This window comes from Mirounga angustirostris, unplaced genomic scaffold (assembly GCF_029215605.1).
Source record: "Mirounga angustirostris isolate CCGP_5_RB_7025 unplaced genomic scaffold, mMirAng1.0.hap1 SCAF_10, whole genome shotgun sequence".
In the NCBI taxonomy this organism is placed as follows: domain Eukaryota; kingdom Metazoa; phylum Chordata; class Mammalia; order Carnivora; family Phocidae; genus Mirounga; species Mirounga angustirostris.
Window position 1 is genome coordinate 134,650,724 of NW_026991718.1, and position 20,608 is coordinate 134,671,331.

Here is a 20,608-nt window from a genome sequence, read left to right on the forward strand (position 1 = left end):
GGAAGTCATGGCACATCTGACTCTCTTTTATGTATTATTAGCTCTCACTTGTAGTAACCTATTTCCTTGTTTGTTTTTGGATTTTTGATGGTAAGCTCAGATTTTTGGAACTTTGAGACTTGTGTTGGAGGTGGGTTTCTCCGGTAATGATTTGTTTTGCTTCTGCTAGGTGCCTGAGGGCATGCACTGGGCACTATTTTAAATAAAATTCTTAGTTTTAGGCTTTTTCGTGTCATGTGTATTGTGAATTCAGATTACAAACCCATGAGAAGACTGCCTTATTGTTACAAAATTAACAGAAGAGACTTTTGCCTCCTTCACTGAGTGAAAGATTGGAGTTTTTGAGTGTCCCCTGGGAAGGTGGTGGGGGTAGGGCGTATTATTTCTAGTTCACTTATATATTGAGGGTCCTTCTGAGGTCTCAGCTTTTGCAGGAGTAGAGGTTCGGTCTCCCACTTGATTTGCACCTAGGGTAGATTCTGGGTTTGAATCCTGCTCCCTGCACCCCACCAGACCATAAAAATGGAAGATCAAGCTCACTTGGTTTGACAAATGCTCTCAAAATGGAAAGCCCTCTTACCTTTTCAGGTTTCAGTTTTCACTTGGTTTTTTATTTTAAATATATCTCACTTTCTAATCAGAACATCAATACATTTATGTAGAAGTGTTGAACATTTTTATATTTTAATCTGTATTTTTAGTTGTTTTCAATATAGGGGTGAATACAGTGGTAGACAACCAGAGTAACTAGTCAACTGTACTGTTGGAAATGGACTTTTTTATCATCAAGAAGGTGTATATTTTGATGTTGTCAAGTGGAGCTGCCTTTTCCTTTATGATTATTACTTTTTGGTCTTGTCTAAGAGATCTTTCCTTACTCTCAGTCTCCCAGTGTCACAAACACAAAAACATATTCTCTTATGTTCTGTGTATATTAATGTAAAGAAAGATTTATTTTTACTTTTGTCCATATGGAAAACTATGGACCATGGATCAGATTTGACTTTTGACCTGTTTTTATATGCCCTTGTGAGCTAGACAGGGTTTTTACATTTTTAAAAGGTTATATATATATAAAATATGTGGTAGAGATGGTATGTGGCCTGTAAAATCTAAAATATTTATTATCTGGACCTTTATACAAAAAGCTTACAGACCTACAGACCCCTGGATTAATTTACCTCTTTTTCTCACTTGTTTGCTATATTTTAACTTCCCAGTTATACCTGGAGTTTATTTCTGGGCCCTCCATCTGATTTCATTTGTCTCTTCATTTGTTGCCAACTCCGAATACCACACTGTAATGAAAATGGCTGTTTTCATTGATGAAAGTACATGAGCTAAAGGAGAAGGATTAGAAAATGCAGGATCCATTTTCAGAGTGGAAATGGAAAAATGTAGAAAATTCATACTTGGATGCCTATTTGCCCTGACATTAACTAGAGGCGTGGAGATTCAGAGTGCCCATGGACCACGCCTCTGTGTGCCCAGAGCAAGCGCCGGACCGTGGAATTGGATTTTATTGATTAATTTGTAACTGTGTACAGCGCTGTATGAGGCATGAAACTTGTGACACATGGAACAATGAGTTGTGAAGTCCCAAGTGGATCAGAATGAGCAAGGAAGAGATTGGGGGTCATATGGGAGAAGCCTGCGTGGTAAACCCTAAAATATATGTTAGTCATTGAAAGTGGGGGAAGGAGGGTAAACCGGGTCCTGGGAATAAAATCTTTCCCTCTAAAGTGGATGTCTGTCTGAGGTGTCTGCTTACTTTGGTCATGACACGGTTTACCTGTTCAGTGAGGTCGCATTCTCAGGGATGACGTCACAATCTCTGAGGTGAGGTGGAGACACACATAAGAGAGACGGTGGCTGCCACCACACCTGGCTGAGACATTTGTCACATTCACCAAGGCACTAGAGGCTTTGACCATAGTCCTACATCCTGCTTAGTGGGATACTGAAGGTCTGCATGCCTCCACTTTGCTTCCTTTTGCTTTCTTATTCCCTGTAGGATCAAATGGGAGGAACAGTATAACAGCACATGTCGTTCCCCCCACCCCCCCCCACCCCAGAATAAGCATATGTGAAGGGGCCTGACGCTCTCCTTGGATCCACCTTCTTCCCTCAGACCTGGCTGATAAAAGGAGAAGTGAGTGTGTGGGGGGTGGGGAGGGTGCGGCTGGAGTAGGCAGGGTGGCCAGTGGCTTTCTGCTAGCCTCAAAATACAGGACAAAGACTTCACCCTGCCTCCCTTCAAGAGCTGCTCCCGAGCTCTAGTTAAAACCAGTGTCTCCTGAGTCCTTGACCTTGGCCAGCCAGTCACTGGTGCTGGAGCTCCTGTGCGGTAAGAAGGCTTTGTTCTGAGCAGTTTTCCATGAGGCCTATCAACAAAAACACTGTGCTGATCTTACGTTAAGTGTCGATAACACAGGCTCTTAAAGGAAGACCTCTGGAGAGAGACGGAGAGCGCAGGGGGTCCACTGAGTGTAGGAGTTAAATTTAAAATCTGGACTTTCAGTGGCAGTTATTAAAAACCCTGTGAACTACTCTACAGGTCAGCTCACAGTGAATTAGACATAAACACGGAAACCTAGATTGATTGTAAAGGTAACCTCCAGTAAAACTACCATGAGAAAAAGGACGGCTCTGTGGGCCAATGTCACACACAAAGGACACCACGTATTTATAAGGATCCTTGCATTTAAGGGTGTTTGTCAGACATATCTGAGGGAGCGTCTCTGGGGAAGATAGGCCAATGGGACTCAGAGGAGAAGGGAAGCACTTGAATCGTGTGTCTGGGGTCGGGCTCCCCAGAAGCAGAGCCTGAGATGGGCATTCTTGGACAGGTGATTTACAGAGGAAGGGCTCTCAGGAGTGAGGGAAGCAGACCAGGGCACAGAAAGGACTAAGCACAATTTGGCATTGAGTATCCAGTCCTGCCTGATCCCATGGGAAGGTCTGGAGTGTGAGACGCACCAGAGATTGTCCTGCTCAGAGAGAAAGGGGCTGAGCTGTCACCCCCTGCAATTGTCAGTCAGTGGCTAAGGGCCCTTCCTGGGGTATGTGCAAGTTCCCCCAGGCCTCTTCAGACAGGATGGCTCCCATCAGCCAAGAGCAATTCTCTTGAGAAGGGGATAAATATGAGTCATTAGCATGCAACACCCCAGCATCTGGAACACAACATGCAGCCAGGTGAAGGCAGTTGAGACGGGTCTTCGTGGCATCTGCTAAACTGCAGGAGGCCTTGTTTGGCTGGTGACGGTGACAGATTTGCCTCCCCTGCCACACCCTGTGTATTCGTGCCCAGAGGAGGATCTTCCAGGAGGGGCTGCATGCAGAATGTTCTCAGAGAACCCAGGAGAGGCAGCAACAGACCCTGCCCATGACTCAACAAAACACTGCTTTGAAGGCAAGGCCAGGATCCACTTGGGCTCCCCCAAAGGCAAAAGGGCCCAGATTCCACCTTCCTAAGACCTGAATTCAGGGGCTGGGACTCTCCTACAGTCTCCTAGCGGTTTTCATTGAGTAGAGTCCCTCACTAGGCCATTTTCCAAAAGCAAAACCTCCCAGCAGTTCAAACTGTGCCGTTCTTAACACCTGCAAGCTTGTGGCAGTCACCCACTGACTTGGGGGTAAAGGTGACCCAGCAGCACATAGAGAAGAATTCTCCCCATGCCCCCCTCCCCCTTTGTCTCTACACTTTGAAATCCCTCTCTGCCCAGGCTCAGCAGGAGCCCTGACTGGTTCAGGGGCTTGTGATTAGCTCCCTACCCTGGCTCAGATAGCTCTTTCAGGAACCTGTGGACTTGACAAGCAGGGACGACTGCTGCAAAGAATAAAGCAGGCACCCCCGGGGAATGACAGCGCCTGCCCCAGGCTGGGGAGGCAGCAGGGCCATGTGAGTGGGGCCTCGCCCAAACACGGACTCCAGAAGAGATGAACACAAAGTCACTTTCTCATTGTTTTGATGCCATAAAAATCAACGCATAAGAGAATACAGCATTCTGCAGATCTTATTTAAAATTCTGTGAGCAGCCCTGGTGATTAGGGGACTGCAGCTGGAGGCTGGCGGCGGCTCAGACAAATGAGAAAGGAAAGTGGCCAAGCAGGTCGCCTCACCTTACCCCCAGGCTGAAGAGCGTCTGGGAGTAGAATTCTTGTAAACTGAGGTTTGTAAAAGAAAGGGCGTCCTTGTGGCTTGACTAGGCAGAGAGAAGCAGTGCAAAGGTCTCTTCAAAGAGCTGACCGCTGGTGGTGGCCTGTCGCAAAATGGTACAGAGCACTGGACCAAGGGTCTAGCTCCACCTGGCTGCACGGTCTAATGTGTCTTAGGGCTCTAGCAGCTGCTCTGTGTCTTGGTTCTTTGGCCGCAGCAGGTGGTACTAGAGCAGCTCGCTGGTCTGTCCTCGGCACGTTTGGTTGCATATCCTAGTAAGTGCGTAATTGTTTACTCAGAAATTGTACACACGTTCTACTCTGCTAATGTGTTATGTATATTATAAAGGGCATACAGCAATAGATACAAGAAAGTCTAGAAGAAGGTAAATATAAATATAAGCTCCAGTATTTTCTTTCTCAACTTTGCCATGCCTTCCCACTGGGATGTGAATACTGTTTCGGAGGTTAGACCAGATGATCTGGAAGGTCCTCTCTAGATGGAGAAGCCCCCCCCCCCCTTTTTTTAAAGATTTTATTTATTTATTTATTTATTTATTTATTTATTTATTTATTTATTTGAGAGAGTGAGAGAAAGAGAGAGCACGAGAAGGGGGAGGGTCAGAGGGGAGCCCGACGCGGGACTTGATCCCAGGACTCCAGGATCATGACCTGAGCCGAAGGCAGTCGCTTAACCAACTGAGCCAGCCAGGCACCCGGAGAAGCCCTTTTTTTCAAAGTAGATCCTCTAAGCCTTCAGGGTCCAATACAGTAGCCATTGGCCACATGTAGCTATTTAAACTCATTAAAATGAAATAAAGTAAAACTCAGTTCCTCAGAAACCCTAACTCTGTTTCAAATGCTCAATAGCTGCACATGGTCAGTGCAGATTATAGAACGTTCCTGTCATTGCCAGAAGTTGTATGGGGCAGCATGTTTATAAGTGGCCAGGAGCGTATGATTCAGGATTTCATTACAGCCGCCAGCCTTTAGGGAACATGCACCATGCGCGAAGTAGCACGGAGAGCCCTTCCTGTGCACCATCTCATGTCGTCCCTCCAGCGGCCTTGCGGGTTAGGTCCCACTATTGTCTCCATGTCCTAGAGGGGAAAAGGAGGATAGGAAGTATGAGGAGTTTCTAGGCTGACCCCAAGGGGACTCGGGGGTTTATTGTCTGAGTGTTGCCTTTGTAAACGTGTGTGTGTATGGGCTTCTGGGCACATATTCTCCAGGCAGGTGACTGCATACGTGCTTCTCTGCCCCACAGGTACAAAGGGAGTTTCTTACAGAGCCGCGTCCAGCCGAGAGGGGGTGGACCGCGCAGGCCTCCCAGAGTGCTGAGAAAAGACCGCCACCTACCCCCACTCGAGGGGCTGGGCCCACGCGGGACCTGCAGGCAGCCCTCTTCAGAAATGGCAGGTAATGTTCTTCTTGGAACCAAATCCAAACTGGGCACACCAAGGCACCGGGCCTCTCATAGAGGCTGGGGATGCAGGATGGGCGGGAGCCAGCCATTCTTGCCCTCAGGAGCCTGAAAGTAGGGTGACAAAGGTGGGACATCTATGGGACAGTGTGACCCCAAACTAGTGGGGAGAATACTGGGTGAGAATATGGAGAAGTCAGGACACATCCTTCAGTCCTGGCCACGTGTGCTGGGCCATGTGCTGGGCCCTGCGCCATGTACAGATTTCCTCCAGGACCTCGGGAACATGAGTCAGAACTCTTGGTGCCTCCACTCTCCCCCATCTTTAAAAAGGAAGTTCACTTGATTCTTTCCACAGGGCCATTGCGAGGCTGCAGTGGGTCAGTGGGGGGCTTGAGAGTCAGTGTTGGAATAGAAAGATGAGCAGTTAGTGCGTGTGGGAGCTGCAGGGAACATTGCTTACATGGAAGGCGTCAGAGGTGCATGCTTTGTCATGCTCAGAAATAAATCAAGGATGAACTAATGCAGAGCGCTTCCTGGAAAAAGGACTATTTTCAGCTGTAATCACTGGGCAACCAGGGCAAATCGCTGTACTTCTCCGGACCTCCATTCTCTCCCTCCGTTTCTTCTCCTCCCCAGCAGCAATGGGCCCAGCCTTAGCCTCCTTTGCAAGGTGTTGACTGGGAAAAATGAAGAGCATCCGTGGAGAGGCTACAGGGTCCCATCTGGCCAGCGGTGACTGAATTACCATCCTTTTGTGGCTGATTATTGTCTGTTTGGCTCAAGGGCTGACCCTGGGCTGTGTCTGATGGCTGAGGTTTGGGTCCCTGGGGATGGTTGGCTAGGGCATCTCGCCCTCCACCTTTATGTAGCTCCAGTGCCCCCTGCAGGCAGATGGCTCTTCCGTGCTCCCCCTCCCCACCCCATCCCCCCCTCCCCCCACTCCTGTAGGCATGGACAGGGATTTGTCTTTTGTTTCTCAGTAAGAATTTAAATCAAGGTAAGTATTTGCTCTGCTGGTTGGCCAGGAAAAGCATTGTTTTTGCTAGGACCCTGGAGGTTTAAGATGGTGTCGGGGAGGCTGGGATGAGATGGAGGGTGGTAGCCTGCAGGCCCCAGGGAGCCCAGCTGATTCTTTCTTCACTTCTGTGGCCCACATCCTCAACTCCATGACTTTCCTTCTTCTCAAATAGATACAGCCAAGGGAACTGCCCAAGGGGTTGCATGGGTGATACCCGCCCCCCAGCAGAACCAACTGGAAAGCTTCCAGTTGTCCCAAATGGCAGAACCTTCCCACCAGCTCTCTCCCCAGTGCCTTAAAGAGGGCTAAATCAGGCTGCTGGAAGCTCATGGCAGCTGCCATGTTTATATTCCTAAGCATTGTGCTGTGCACTGAAGAGGAGAGAAATAATCCTGCTGTGGTACAGGGTGAAGTCCGGACCGGTGGACTATCTCTTCACCCTTTGCTCAATCACAGCAGGTCAGGTGGCTGCCCCCTCGGGATCTGTGTCCCCACAGCGAGGCTGTGGATAAAGGTTTTACCTGCCCAGGGGCTCAGTGTGCGTGTGCAGATGCCAGGAGACCCTACTGCAGATGATAGATGTTGATTGTTACTATCTGCGGAGCTTGATAAGCATACCTGCATAAAGACAGGCAGGTGCTGAGTGCCAAGTGAGTGTGGGGCATGTGGTAATAAGTGTTTCTGTTGTTGGCAGAGGACGAGGTCAGTGTTTGGGGAGGGACCCCTGGGGGAGTTTTCTTGAGCGACATAGGGCTTCGTCTGGATGTGCAGAGGGAGGGAGACTAGAACTGAGGCTTGCTGGATTGGGCAGTGGTGAGGAGGGGCTCAGGGGCAAGAATGCAGACTCTGGAGCAGGCAGCTGGAGCCCAAATGGGCCAGTGTGCACTGGGACCAGTGAGGGACAGGGGACAGCCACTGAAGCCGGTGCCCCACTTGGCCACCACCGGTACTAGTTCCCTGTGGCTGTGGAAGAAATTGCCACAAACTTGGTGGTTTAAAACAACAAAAATTAATTTTCTCACGGTAATGGAGGCCAGTTGTCTCACACTCTCTCCAAAGGCTTTAGGGAAGGAGCCTTCCTGCCACTTCCAGCTTTTGGTGGCTCCGGCCGTCCCCTGGCTGGGGGCTGCATCTCTCCAACTTCTGCCTCCTGCACATGGACTTCTCTGTGTATTTCTGTGAATCAGATCTCCCCCTCTTTTTCCCTTACAAGTATACTTGTCACTGGACTTAGGGCTGATCCTAAATCCAGGCTGATCTCATTTTCAGTCTTAATTTAATGACATCTGCAAAGACTCTTTGTCCAGGTACGGCCACAGCCACAGGTTGTGCAAACTAGGACTTGGACATAGCATTTTGGGGGTCACAGTTCAATCACTGTACCACTTTTACAATTTTTCCCCTCTCTGTGAACTAACAGAAGTGACCTAAAAACGTGTTTCTAAGTGAGAAAAGCAGTGGCACATGTGGACATTCAGTGTTTGATGAGGCACATTCTCTGTGCTCTTATTGTGTGCACACAGTTTGGGTAGGAAAGTTCTATTTGAAACCAAACCAATACATAATCATTAAGAGTCACCTGGCACACCACCAGCAGGACATGTTCCACACTTGCAGCAAGAGTTTACGAGTAGCTTCAACACCAGGATGGGTGTGTTGGGCTAGGGGACCCATTAGCTTCTCTTTAGGGAGAAGCCCAGGGGCGGGTGGGGTAGGGCCCACTTGGGCCCTTGAAGGTATGGCTGTGTGGGATTGTTTCCCCTGGGCCTGTGGTCCAGTTCCCATCTGGTTTGTCCCGCCTTGCCCTCCGACTATGGGGCTGTCAGCCCAAAGCAGGGAGCCCTGGCTCTTCTCTCCTTTCACTCTCCACTGTGCAGCCCGCCAGTGGAAGTGGGTGCCTCTTCCTAATGTGCACAGGTGACTCGTGTGAGCAGAGACCAGGCGGGAAGACCTCTCACCTGTCACTGTCCTTTGCACCCCCTTCTTCCCTTTGAAAGCGTCTCTTGGCCTCAGGGGGGTGGTCCTGCTCCCACCCACATGGATTATGGAGGGCATCTGGAGACCCCCTCCATGTTGGGAGAAATCCCACTTCCATCTACTTCGTATCTCAGCAGCAGCTTTTCATACCAAAGCCTCAGAGCAAACTGGGGCACAGTGGATGGTGGATAAAAACAGACCCAAACAAACAAAAAAATCAGAAACACAATCTGAATGTGGAGCTAAGAAAGGAGAGGCTATCCGTAGTTCAAATGCCCCCTGGGATGTGGCCCCACACAGGGGTATTATAATGCCCGAGGAACAGCAGCCCAAGTGGTGACAAATGTCTCTGCTTTCGTGTTTATTATTTGAGAAGCGGATTGAGCCAGAGGCTTGGGTCACTGGTGCCCATTTTCAAAAGGCTCTCTCCCCCGCAATTAGGAAGAACATGGAGGATGTCCATTAAGAGCAGGTGTGAGCCTGCGGGATGTGGGCTAAGCATTGGCCCAGGAAGTATTAATCACCCCTGTCCCTTATTGAAGTGTCAGAGTGGGAATAGGGCTGGCTGGTTGGGTAAACCAGCCAGCCCAGGGTGGACAGGTCATGATGGACACCAAGTTGGAGGGTGGTAGAGTGCATTAAAATAAATTCCTCCTGGAAATCAAAGGGGCTCGGGGATTTTATTGCCACTGCTTGCCCATACCAATATTTCACAGTGGAGTGACAGGCACTCTGAGTGTTGGGTGATTGAAGACAAAGTGCTGTTACTTCAAAGGAACCTAACAATGGGCCTCGGTCACCCACCATCTACAAACAACTTTCTTATATCCTTTGACCTGGCAGGTCCTACATGGAGAGATCAGGGCTGGCTTCTGAGTGAGGGAGCTGACCTCGCCATGGTGTAGTGCGCGGGCCTGTGCATGAGTGTGCCTGTGAATGCATGCAGCTGTGTATATTTTTTTTGTGAGGGATGTTTGTGGGGGGAGGGCCTGTTTTCCAGAAAGGACAATGATAGAATCATCTATTTTGGGTGACCTGAGGGGCTGTAACTTTGGGGGAACTTGACGAAATGCAACAAAGAAATTGAGAATGGTCTTTGGGGGGAACTTCCCAATTAAGATAGGGAAATCCTTTGTCCCTGATCCTTAGAAGTCAACTAGAATCAGTAACACCTCTTCAAATAAGTAGGCATGAATGCTTGTGTCTGGGGGCTGAAAGAGGGTATCATAACTGATTCTTTGTCCTCTTCAGTTTTGGTGAATCTTCCTGTCAACAATTTATAAAGATGAGAGGAAGAAGATGTTTCTGAAAAATATTTTTTAAAAGGCTGCTTAATTTCCCTCTTCTTTAAACTATTCTGATAGCTTGGTACTAATCATTGCAGTTAACAGATGGCTTGGCAGTGAAGTCATCTGCAAGCAGAAGGCCAGAGGAGTTAGGAAGGATAAAGACCTAATTTATAAGATTTTAGAGTGATTGGAGTCTTTGAGACTCTCCTGAGACATGGGTCTGTTTTTAAACCTGAATCCAGTGGTCCATCCCATCCGAGTTTCCAGCAAGGGGGTCAGAAAAGCTGGAAGTCTCTTTTTAAATATCAAGTAGCAATGAATTCCCCATAGCAATGGTGACTATCCGTCGGCAGGAGTGTTGCTATTCCGGAGAACTTCCTTCCTCATTCATGCACTTCAGGATCACGGGGGAGGTATGGAGTTAGGTGGCTTTAATCTCAGAAGCTCAAGGTTCTTCATTGAAGGGATTCATAAGAAGATGCTTTTTAAGATACCAGTCATTGAATATCCCAAGGAGAGCGCACATCTACTTGAGGGAAGACCTTGTAATCCAAACTTTCTTTATGGGACACCCCAGTCAGCCATTGCCTGGGGAGGCGATGATTGTCACAGGATGAGAACATTCTCCAATAAACTGACGGCTTATAAATTTAGACCCCTTTTAAACACCACTTTATCTCTGTCTCTCTCTCTCCTTAGCTTTAGCTTTCATTCCTGCCCTTCAGATTAATTTTCACAATATAATGTAAATTGATTGCCCAGTGAAACCACAAATCATGCTCAGGCCATAGAATTTCATGAAGTTGATGGAAGTGACCACTGCGTTGATTGAAACTCATTGACAGAATCTGACTAGGTGACAAATAGATGGGAGAAATCCAAGGGGGCTTATTCCAAGAGAGCAAGGTGCTTATTAGAGAGTTAGGAGAAGCCCCTTGGGAAAATTGAGGAGGCCCTATAATATTGGGGAAGGGGAGTCCCTCTTGATCTTCCTGTGAGAGTAAATGTAAACTGAAGAATAGCTCACAGAATAGCTTTACAATTTTGTGTAAAAATGTATTCTCCCTCCATCAGCACTGGATTAACTTTTGTTGATTTCAACAATTAGCTCACAGTTTGCCATGAAGGCTTATTTTTATTTTATCTTTGTTGGTTTATCAGCTTACTTTCACAGCTTTCGGTTTCAAGATAAATTCTCAGAGTCCTTAATTCTCCACTATTTACTGTGCAATTTTGGTCCCCATGGTGAATGGATTCATTTTAGGTGGCCTTTCCCCAGTGGCAGTGATCTCAGTTAATAAGGGCCCTATTTACCAAGCTGATGGGTCATCTCTGCCTTTGTACCCATGCCTCGCACGGTGTCAAGTTCTTAGTAAGCATTTATTGAATGAACAGCTGAACGAACAGAAGGAAGTCACCTTGAAGCTCAGCCCAGTTGAAAGGATGATCAAAATCAACCCCCAAGGCTTTTTTGAGAATGAAGGAAGGGGCAGACAACCGATAGATTTCATTTCTGATTGTATTTTGGAAGGGCATCAACAGAAGAGTCCAGTGGGTGTCTAGTTTGGATGGCAGTGAGCTAAGCAGCATAAAAGAAACCTTATCTTTATTTTTCTTCATAAAAGAAACTTCTTCATCAAAAAGAAACTTCCATCTTCCCCTACCTTTGCTGGACTCAGTTTTGTGGCACCACTGTCTTCAACCTTAAGGATCATCTGTCTGTCTAATGCCACCTCAGGTGTACAGATGGAAGCTCCGGAGAGGTACAGACAGTGACTTTGAACCTGAGGATGCTCACTTTGATGTTTTTTAACCTGGGATCCTCTCTTACACAGTGCTGGGACCAAATCTTGAGTGGGAGATTTGCCAAAGCCAGCACTTTAGTTAAAACAACCTGTGGGCAACATTATCTTTGAAAATTCTATAACTCAATTACAAGAGTGTGCTTGGTATCTATAGTTCTGAGCAGAAATTCTCATGCACAAGATGTTTAAGGACCACTGAGGTAAAGGAAGGAAAGAAAAGAGGCAGTCTGTCTGTCCCGGCTGTTCTAAGATCAACAACAAACCCTCCCTCTAAGGAGGGGAATGAGGAACTCTCTAGTGTCCTTGCTTTGCCATGCAGTGTACACCATTTGGTTTTAGCATTAAGCCTCTAAAACTGTTATACAACATCTTGATGGAGTGGTTTGTTGTGGTGGGGATTAAGATATTGGAGTTGTGTCCTCTGGGCGGTGCGGAGAGCAGCGTCTCAGAATTCAGGGTGTAGGTGAAATGTGTGGTGGGACCCTGCTGCGGGGGGTGGGTGGGTGTTCTCATCTGGTGCCGGCTTAGGACTTGGGGGCAGTTCTCTGTTTGGCAATTACTCCATGCCAACTTGAACCAGCTGGTGTAGGTCAGCCAAAGACCATCTCTTCTGGTGTAAGGGGAAGTTCGCCACCAGCCCTTTTCACGACAATGGTTTCTTTACTTCCCGAGCTGGGGTCTTATTTAAGAGAAGTTTCGCAGGTGCGTGTGCACACGTGTGCATGCACGTGTGTGCAGACATGTGTGCACGTGCTTGCACTCGGAGGTCATTTTTCCATTAGAAAAAGCAATTGAAAAACCCACACATCCATATAAAGTGGATGACACCACCTGAGCGAAAGCAGCTACTGATTCTCTTTTGTTATGGTTACCCAGTTCCTGATGCCTTTCTCCTGATGAGGTCACTGCTCTGAAATGAATACTTTTCTTTTCAGAATGGGGGGCACAGTGGAGATGAACACAACATCATTGAATTCTGTTTGCATTTCAAGTGGGACTTTCTAGTCTCTGGGAGCTTAAAACCCATGAGCATGCAGCCCTATTACTGGTTTCCTAATACCACAGTTATTGACCCTGGGCTGCAAAAAAGAATCTCATAATTAGGTTTGCCCTGTTTTCGTGTTTATATGCACATCCCTTTCTCTCTAGCCGATGACATATCAGTTTTTATTTTTTTATTATTGAAATCTTTTGTGTTAAAAGGACCTGCTCCATTAACTGAGACCTCTTCTATTTACTCTGATGCTGGGATACATTAAAACATTCCGTGGTATAAAGAGCGCTCTTATATATTTCCTTAGAAATGCATTTTGCAGAACTGAATGGGGAACATTGATGTGGTTGAGGTTAATTATTCGGGTTTTGCTGGGCACGTTGGCAGTCGTGCCACTTCTGCTGGTACACAGACTAAAATTGGGACACTGAAGAGGGGCCGAGCATGGCCCTGTGCCTGGATGACACATCTGAAGTCATATTGATGGAGGGGGATGTTTTATTGAGCCATAAGAACTATACCATGTTTCTGGTTTTGCAGTCTCCTGCAGCTGCCATGGCTTCAGACCATAAACACGGAGGAGTTTGGGGCTATGTTTCGCAGTGAGATTTTAGAAACTCTCCCAGTAAGCTAGTGATAAGGGACTCTTCATGTCCTCGGCAACTGGAGAAACGAAGACCCAGAGAGGCATCAGTAACTTGCCCGGGGCTGCCCGCGTTATAAAGCTGGTGGTCAGCAGTGTTCCCTACATTCACATAGTTCGCGTGCCGCCTCTAGAAATGTTGCGTCTGCATGTCACCTGTGTGAATGTTTGCTCACGTTATCCTTTAAGCTCACTCACCAAAAACACAAATACATTTATTTTAAGGAGAAGCTGTTTCTCCCCACTGAAAATGGAAAGCCAACATCATGTGCCATTAAGAGAGTGCTACAGGCTAAAAACACTCTAATGTTCTATGGTAAATAAATTCTAGCTCCAGTCTGCTGTGGGCAGAAGGCAAGGAGACCTAGGAAGGCCCCCTCTGCTGGAAAGAGAGTGTGAAGTCTTGAGGGGCATTAGAGTTCCATTAGCACCCAGTTGAGACTTTCTTCTTTCCTTGATTAGAGGGATTCCAAGGGCACTGCTCTCTCACTGTGTGATGCAGTTTTATTTAACTCTAAGCTGTGAATCCCCTCTCCCTGGGACTTTGCTGGCTGCCACACCCCTTTCTTGACAAAGGGAAAGGCCTCCGTCGGCTTGTGTTGCCCTCATCTAGTGTTTTCTTAACTTTTATAAGGCCTTGACCTGCATAGATTTAAACTCTGTGTTCACCAGAGTTGGCCGCAGAGGCTATGGGACGACCTTCTGCACAGACCCTCCTTGAAGCCCCTACCTTCTCTGCCTCCTTGGGGGTGGGAGGCAGCTTCCAGCTCTGCATTTCTGAGATTCCCAGACAGCCTCCCAGAAGCTGCCCTGGCGCCGTCTGCTGAGCAAGGGGGTGGTGAGAAAGGCCTGGGAGCCCAGGTACCATGAGAGGACGCGGGAGAGGCTGGGTGCCCTTTCAGGCTTCGCAGACATTCGGGTGGGGGTTGATCCTGCTTCTGAGGAAGATGGGGACCCGCTGAAGGATTTGGGTGCAGAGAGGAGGGCAGCGGGGAGACCGTTCACTGGAGGCGTTAAAAAGATCACTAAAGGCGCAGAGTGGAGCAAGGATTGTGGTAGATGGGGTGGACCCCAGGAGACTGATTGGAAGGCCCCTGAGACAGGCTGGGCACATTTCTGTTTAAAAAGATCTTGGGAAAGTTGATGCTCCACCTAGAGGTATAAAATAGTGAATTATTAATTTTTAATTATGTGTGTAAGCATGAATGATACTTCCTTTAATGCATCAAAGTACAGTAGATAAGGCTAATGTTTGCTTTGACCACCTCCCCCCCATTCCCAGTACCCCCTCAGATGAAACTGCTGTTTGGAGTGCATCTGCCAGATGGTTATCTGTGCACGTGCGTGCATGTGTGCTTAATGCAACGGCCACACGTACGTCTCATTGTGCAACTTGCTGCTTGTTTTACTCAACCACATTTCATAGTTTTCCATACCATTAATAAATACACAGAGCCCTATGTCAACCTTGCAGATAGGGACAGAGCCTCTCTGGGTGGAAGTGCTCTGAGTTATGGAGCCATGCTGATCGGGGGGCTGGCATTGCTAGCCTTACCTGCTGTATCCCGCTCCCGGGACCTGCTGTTCAAACTCCTTGGCCTGAGCGGGGGATTTCTCTAGGTTTCTGGGTGTTGTGTTGCACATTTCTGATCGATCTCTCCAGATTGCTTCCCCATTTACATTCCCAGCTGTAGCATTTTAGAGTACATCTTCTTTTCCTTGATCTTCTCCAACTTCAAAAAAAAGTCCCTCTGATGGGTAAAAGATGCTACCTCCGGCGTCCGTGGACAGTGTGGCCTTCCCACCCCACCCAGCAACTCACTGGGGGGCCACTGCCCAGATGGGCCATGTGGAAGGCTGGCCTTATCCAGTGGGGGAAAAACATGGAGGGATGACAAGACTGTTTTTGTTTTTGTTTTGTTTTGTTTTAAATCACAGAGAAGTGAGTTTCTCTTGACCAAACTTTAAGTCTACTGGGTACAATTTGATGTTCTCTCCCAATATTAATAGATTTGTTCCTCAGTCAAGGCACGACGTCTCAGTCTGCTCTGAGAGAGCTCTGTCACTGCAAAGGACACAAAGCCACGCAGGACATCCTCTGTGCCTAGCCAATTCATTAGACCCAGTTAGCAATTTGCAGAAGAGATTAATTGATTTGCAGGCTGCTGAGCCCTGAGTGTTATACTCAGCTACCTCCCAGAAAGCTCAGGCCGCCCGGGAGCTCAAGAGGGCAAACAGTCATATGTGAGGGCTTTAGTGAGAGGCCGAGCAGCGTCTTTGCTCTGCATTATAAACAGAAGGCAGAGAGATGGATTTCTCAGTCCTTTCTGGTTTAGTGTGGGATTTGGGGCCACAGTCCAGACTCCCAGGATAAAATGAGAAGGCTCACAGAACTGCGTCTGCCAATGTGATAGCGATGTTTCTCTTTGCAAGCTTTTATTATCCCCAAACAGACACCCTGGCTGTCTTATTCTGAAATGTTGCCACCGGAGGTGGAGCTCTACACTCTGCATGCGGTGCTCGGAAGGACTCTGGGTGTAGGGAAAAGGGACTCCATTGAAACTGGCCTGAGCAAAACCCTTCATCTCACGTAAGACAATGGCTGCAGGCGTGGCCGGGTCCAGAGGTATGGGTGATGGCATCAGGACGTCATTTCTCTCCATCACTTGGCCCCTCTTACCTTTCGGTCCTCAGCTCCCCTGGGAGCTGCCCAGCCTGTCCACACTTTGCCACACTCCTAGCCCAAGTCCCCATACTGAATTTTGCTGGCCCGGCTGGGGCCGTGTGTCTCTCCTGAGCTAATCACTGGGGATTTGAGTGGCCAGGTCTGGATCATGTACCTGACCTTGTACGGAGGGACGGGCAGGGGCCTCCTTTGCCACAGCAGTTAAGGGTCAAGGAGAGCTGGTCTCCCCAAAGAAGAGGGGGCACGGCAGGTAAACTGTACAGATGTCCAGATGATCTCTTATTCATGGTTTAATGCAGTTCAGCATGTGCTTGTGAGCAGTTGAGTCCCCTTATGCCCCTTGAGGGGGGAGGGAGCAGGTGACGTGTGCCCTCTTCTCAAGATGCTTGGGGACTGTGTGGTGGACGGAGACACCTTTGTGGCACAGCCTGAGGTTCACATGCAATTACTGGGGCCTGCTCTGTGCCAGGCAGTGTGTGGGAGCAGGAAGAGAGGCGAATAAGAACATGACGCGGCCCTTGTCCTTAGGGAGAGCCCAGTCTGGCAGAGGGAGCCGGCACAGACTGGTAAACAAGTCATTACAAATGCAATGCGGTAAGCTCGCTGATATGATTAAGCTTCCAAATGAGGGACTCTGACAAGGCCGGCTGGAGTGAGAAGGGAGAGTAGGCTAGCATAAACAGGAACATAATGAGGAGGGGCCGCCACGCTTCCGACACCCATCCCGAAGGCCCCTCCATCCGGGCCCCCACCGCAGAGGGGAGGGATGGCAACATGCGGCCGACTCAAAGGCTGGCACTCTCTATCATCCCTCTTTTCCTCCTTGGATCATAAAGAAATTTTGCCATATACACTAAACTGCTGGAAATGGAGGCGCACAGCACTTAACTACTATTTACTTATTTATCTAAAATGCTAAGTGTTTCCCTTGGCAGTTACTAATAGATTCCTGTAGGAACGGAGTGACACGTTCTGAATTCTGATTTCTGCGCCAACGGAAGGTGGGAAGGCAAAAGTGGCTCATGCACTCATGGTTGGTTCAGTCAGGGAGGTGGGAGGGCAGGATGATACAGTCATTTAAGGAGAGGTTGAAATATGGGGTATTTGAAAGATAAATGTGTGTTTATATTGAGAGTTTGAGAGAGAGAGAGAGAAACATACCTTCGGTCCCAAACCTGAAATGGAAACTGTTCTGCTTTTGAAGGAACTTCTGAAAACCATTCTCAACCTTGAGTTGGAAGAGCCCCTTCTTAGCAGATCCCACAAAAGGAGTCTGAGTCTTGTTCTAGAATTTTCTATGTGAAGTGCTGAAGCCAGTAGCCAAATGGAGTCAGAGGATGAGGCAGAATGAGAAGTGATGATCTCTGGCATGGTGTTCAACAGACCTCCAAATGGGGTACAGAATTATCAAGGATTCAGAGCTCACCTTGTTGGGTCTTTCCCTTCCCACTTCCACGTCATACCTGCTTTTCAGGAGGGGTGGGTTTTGGAGACCGGTGATCCTTTAGGATTAATTCTAACTGAGGTGTTAGTGGCAAGTTGAGGCACCAATGGTGAGCCTAGAGGAGGAATAATCCTAAGTGGTATGTAGAGTAGCATTAAAATACATCAGTCTTAATGAGAAGGTCATTCTCTTCTTAATTCCCAGGTCTCTTGATTCCATCATGGAGAAAGTCTTGTTTTGATGCTACTGCTTAATGCTTGTCTGACCAACTCTTCACTCATCTCCCCTTTAAACAGAGAGAGGTTAGGTTTCAGATCTAGCTAGAATTTGAGAACACAGTTCTGTTTTTATTTTATTTATATTTTATTTATATTTACAGCTGCCCTTTTATGCCAGACATCTCCTCTTACCCAGCTGCCTTGTACAAAAGACCTTAGAAAGCCAATAATCCCGATACCCTCTTCTTAGCCTTTTTTAGACCAAGACTGGTACAGGGGAAGAGATTTTGGTTTTGGATTCAGAAGAATTTGTTTGAGTCCTGACTTTTCCTCTTACTGCCTTCTTGGGCAAGGGTCATCCCTCCTCTTTGCTTCAGATCCTCATCTGTAAAATGGGGGTATAGATAGATCTCAGAGGTGTTCACCAGTACGGATTCATTTCACCTGACCCTTGAAAACCCCATGAACCTGGTCTGGGAATCTGCCCACGGGGCTGTTGAGAGGCTCAAACTCTATGTGATGGTGAGTAGAAGGGTGCTTTGTCAACCATAAAGGACTTTGTAGGTATGGTGGCTATCATGACCGACAGTGGGGGGCTGTGTGCTAAATTTCCACCCCAGATCTGGAGAAGACCTCTACAAGTCACATGAGTCAGTGAATGGTGAATTTCATTGGTATTGGGGAGATATTTGGGGGCACTTTATGCCACAAGGTGCTCCCTCCTGCCCCAGGCGAGACCCTTTGAAGGTAGAAAAGCAAGAAGGATCAGAAAAACCCTCTGTGCCCCAGCCCTACCCCATCTCCCTGGAAACCCCCAGCTCTGCTTAGGGGTGCCGCCTCCTTCTGAAGAAGTGCATCCACACTGGCCTTCACCCCAACATTGGATGCTGGCAGGGAGCACAGGAAATCTGCTCCAGCAACAAGCATTGCTTTCTGCCTGAGCGTTTGGAGAGTTTCCTCCAAGTGTTTTTCCTCATCTCATTTTCAGTATGGCCCCGTGGGGTCAGGAGGGGGGCGTTGTGGCTGTTCTCCATCCCAATTAGGAGTCCTGCCCAAGTTCAGACATCGAGGACAAGAAATAGAAGTTTAGCTCTAAGGTTTTTCCTTTGCTAAAACTCTAAAAATTTTGGCTTCTTTATTTCCATAAACTTCCAGAGATGTGAAAAAGTAATTGTTGTACCCCTCCACATAGACATTAGTGATCATTTTCAGTCATTGTCAGCTCTCCCTTTTCTGCTACGAGGCACCTGGCGTGCCGGGAATGGACAAAAGCCATTTTTCTAAGTACTTGCATTTGAAATTATTAAGTGTTCATTAAGCACCCCTGGGTGCAAAGCACTCTCGGAGATGTTTGTTTCTCAATTTTCTATAATTTCCTTATTTTTTCCCCCCAGCTAAAGGCAGATTGAAAAATGAACTCAGAGCATTTGAGTCTCTGAATCATAGATAATGTGCGACGCCCCCTCCCTTAACTGCGCTGTTTTCCTTCTGCCTCCTCTTGTCTCCTTTGATTTCTTATGAATCCGATAAAGTTCTTATTCTTTTTAACCCCTACTCGGGGACTGGAACTTTTGCTTGATTCCTGACTACCTGCCAGGAAGAAACGAGTGCAAAAGCCCCAACCAGCCCTTGCCCTGGATTGCGGGCGAGAGCAGTGGAAAAATCAGGAAGGCGGCACGGGCAGCCTTGGATGGGCAGTCTGGGCTGCAGGGGCTCGTGGCGGTCTGAGCCCTGGTGCAGGATGAGCTCAGCTAGTCTCCTGCCTCTGCTCCTCCCCTGCCCCCCTCCTCACTGATTGGTATTAGAGGGCGGGGGGCACCACATCTCTGCGTGGACCCTTCTAGAAGGAACAAGAAAGCCCAAAGCCCCCCTCCTGTCCGCCCTCTCAGGCTCCGTGATTCAGGTTCTCACATGAGCAGAGAGAAAGGCTCTGTTTTTCTTTTTCTTTCTTTTTTTTTCTTTTGACAACAACCTCATATAACCTCCAGAGTTACCCATGAATTTACCAAAACTTTTTATGAAACTATTTTAACCTCTGGTGGGGGTTAAAAAACAAGCTCTGCGAATTTATTACCCGGAAGAAGCGAAGCACGACTTTTTATTTGATGTGAAACCGTCTTCCAAACTTCAAGGGAGCCCCCTAGCGCTGGTCTGCGAGGAAGAGGCAGGCACAGCAAAGGTTTGCAGCTCTGCTTCTGCCCCGGCGCCCGGCGCCTGATGGCACCCAGGTGCAGGTCTGGACGTGGACCAGACTTCGCTTCACTGGGGGGCCTGGGCACACGGAGGGCTGCTCTGAATACCAGGGGGCCCCTTACCACAATTTGTCTCATGCTCTTAGGAGTTTAGGTGGCTCAACTAACGTGCAAGGCTACAGCCAGAAAAAGGGAGAGGGGGGTTTAGAGACAGGAAGCCCTGGTGCTTCTGGAAACAGGTTGGACCCCTGCTGGAGAAAGACCCCTGCCATTGTCAGAGCAGGAAGACCCCCGTTCTTCTATGTGGTTCTGTATGTGCAAGAACAAAAATGATTGCCAGAGGAGAGGAAGCAGAAGCCCCAGCTGAGAACAGGAGGGTTGGAGAGGGGAGGAAAGGGAGAGCATGAGAAAATGGGGGTAAGGACCGCACTGGGCACTCAAGCACCGAAAGGTCCTATTCAGGGCTCAAGGACCATCCTGAGGCATGTGATGCAGAATCCAGGATTCTGCTGTGAGCTCAAGCTCCCTGTCTTTGTATACTGAGCAGGACCTCCAAAGTTTTCTGTGCCAAGTAGGAGACGTTTCTATCCTTCCCAACTAGGAAACACACCAGCTCTCTTTCAGAGTTGGCCGTGTTTTTAAAAAGCACATGCAATAATGTTAAAAGCAAACCTTCTAAAACAAGAGATGCAGGAGAGGAGAGAGGCTGCAGCTGCCTGCCTAGCAGGGGCCACAGTGCCAGAGCAATCAGGAGGGCA

The 20,608-nt window shown here is 48.1% G+C and overlaps 1 protein-coding gene across 1 annotated transcript in view; it reads left to right on the forward strand.

The window, feature by feature from the left end:
- The window catches only part of ZNF831 (zinc finger protein 831), a gene marked incomplete at its 5' end in the record, with an annotated part of 69,264 nt that overhangs the window by 15,667 nt on the left and 32,989 nt on the right, over nt 1–20,608 (forward strand). Inside the window, one exon of the mRNA XM_045886283.3 lies at nt 5,426–5,577. Coding sequence (XP_045742239.1) covers nt 5,426–5,577 — 152 coding nt within the window. The remainder of the gene's footprint in view (nt 1–5,425; nt 5,578–20,608) is intronic.